Source organism: Mandrillus leucophaeus, unplaced genomic scaffold, assembly GCF_000951045.1.
Source record: "Mandrillus leucophaeus isolate KB7577 unplaced genomic scaffold, Mleu.le_1.0 Scaffold43, whole genome shotgun sequence".
Taxonomy (NCBI): Eukaryota; Metazoa; Chordata; class Mammalia; order Primates; family Cercopithecidae; genus Mandrillus; species Mandrillus leucophaeus.
Window position 1 is genome coordinate 1,756,305 of NW_012104587.1, and position 2,091 is coordinate 1,758,395.

General features: G+C 50.9%; 1 protein-coding gene across 1 annotated transcript in view; it reads left to right on the forward strand.

The window, feature by feature from the left end:
* TAF6L (TAF6-like RNA polymerase II, p300/CBP-associated factor (PCAF)-associated factor, 65kDa) overlaps window positions 1-2,091 on the forward strand; it is a 28,269-nt gene that overhangs the window by 9,124 nt on the left and 17,054 nt on the right. The window contains exons 7-9 of the mRNA XM_011993402.1: window positions 605-679; window positions 824-1,044; window positions 1,411-1,543. Coding sequence (XP_011848792.1) covers window positions 605-679; window positions 824-1,044; window positions 1,411-1,543 — 429 coding nt within the window. The remainder of the gene's footprint in view (window positions 1-604; window positions 680-823; window positions 1,045-1,410; window positions 1,544-2,091) is intronic.

Genomic DNA, 2,091 nt, shown 5'->3' on the forward strand with positions numbered 1-2,091 from the left:
AGGCGGGCGGATTGCTTGAGGCCAGGAATTTGAGACCAGCCTGGTCAACATGGTGAAACCCTGTCTGTACTAAAAATTACAAAAGTTAGCTGGGCGTGGTGGCAAGCGCCTGTAATCTCAGCGACTTGGGAGGCTGAGGCAGGAGAATCGCTTGAACCCAGGAGGCAGAGGTGGCAGTGAACCGAGATTGAGTCACTGCACTCCAGCCTGGGTGACAGAGCAAGACTCCGTCTCAAAGAAAAAAAAGAAAAGAGAAAAAGAAACTGAAATGTCTGTTCCTCCACCTACTTTTTTTCCTCTGTATCAACTATGATTACTCTCATAAAAACCTAAGTGGTATTATATTAAACATCTGGTTTTATAGATTGCCTTTCTCAGTTAAAAATATGTTGGACATTCAGGTTGTATTCCGTGCCATATGCAGGTATATGTGAATGAGTTTCTGTAGGTTACATTTATAGAAATAGAATTGCTAAATCAAAGAATATGAACATTTAAAATTGTAAAACATGAATAAGGTGATACACTGCCTTCCAGAAGAATACCATATTCATGTTTTACAGTTTTCTGGTGGATCCAATGCAGTCTGGGCCCTTCCTTTTAGGTTGCACTCCAGGACTTGCAGACGAACTCCAAGATCGGGGCGCTCCTGCCTTACTTTGTTTATGTGGTTAGTGGGGTAAGTGACCAGGCTGGGACAGGGAGAGTGTTTTGTAAGGAAGAGATGACCCAGCAGGTGTAGGGCTCATGGCAAGTGCTGTCAGAATGGTGGGCTCCTGCCCGTCCCCTCATGTTCCCCTAAGCTACCCTCTTCTCCCAACAGGTGAAATCTGTAAGTCATGACCTGGAGCAACTGCACCGGCTGCTGCAGGTGGCACGGAGCCTGTTTCGGAATCCACACCTGTGCTTGGGGCCATATGTCCGCTGTCTGGTGGGCAGTGTCCTCTACTGTGTCCTGGAGCCACTGGCTGCCTCCATCAACCCCCTGAATGACCACTGGACTCTGCGGGATGGCGCTGCCCTCCTGCTCAGCCACATCTTTTGGTAGCCACTGGGCATAGACCTGAGCAAAGGGTGGGATTGCTGCAGAGCCAAGTGGGTTGGGGTAAGGAAATGGGGCAAAGCCTCTGGCTTTGAGGGTCTATGAGAAGATGGGAAACCTTTTCCCTCGGAGCATCCTAGCTGGTGTGTGCTGTGACACACTGGGATTCTGAAAATGGATTACAAATACACCAAGGTATTGGTTCTTCAGCCCTCAGGTTCTAGGCCAGTCACCCCTGGCAGCCTTCTTCACTTAACCCCAGCACGCCCGAGTGTGCCGTACAGATGCTGTTCTCTTGGTGTTGTCTTGTGCCCTGTTGGGTGGCACTGTGCCTCATTCCCCTCACTCCCTGAATGGTGCTCCCACAGGACTCATGGGGACCTTGTAAGTGGCCTCTATCAGCATATCCTGCTGTCCCTGCAGAAGATCCTGGCAGATCCTGTGCGGCCGCTCTGCTGTCACTATGGAGCCGTGGTGGGGCTGCATGCTCTTGGCTGGAAGGTGAGCATCCCGGCCTTTCTCACAGACAGAGCCGTAAGAACTCCCATTTGTGTTAGAAAAATAGTACTTGTGTGTCTTTATCTCCAAAAGGGTGTGTGCCTGCCACTGCCATGCATTGAGTTCTGGCCTTAGGCCAGCCTCAGTGATAGCTTGACTTTCTGTATGTAAATGTCTTATCCTTTCGAAAGTCCTGTATGCCAGATACTGATGTCCCCCCATTTTATAAATTCCTGCCCATTCTATATTACCACATTAAGAAATACCTTCAAGGCCGGGCGCGGTGGCTCACGCCTGTAATCCCAGCACTTTGGGAGGCCGAGATGGGCGGATCACGAGGTCAGGAGATCGAGACCATCCTGACTAACAAGGTGAAGAAACCCCGTCTCTACTAAAAATACAAAAATTAGCCGGGGGCAGTGGCGGGCGCCTGTAGTCCCAGCTACTTGGGAGGCTGAGGCAGGAGAATGGTGGGAACCCGGGAGGCGGAGCTTGCAGTGAGCCGAGATCGCGCCACTGCACTCCAGCCTGGGCGACAGAGCGAGACTCCG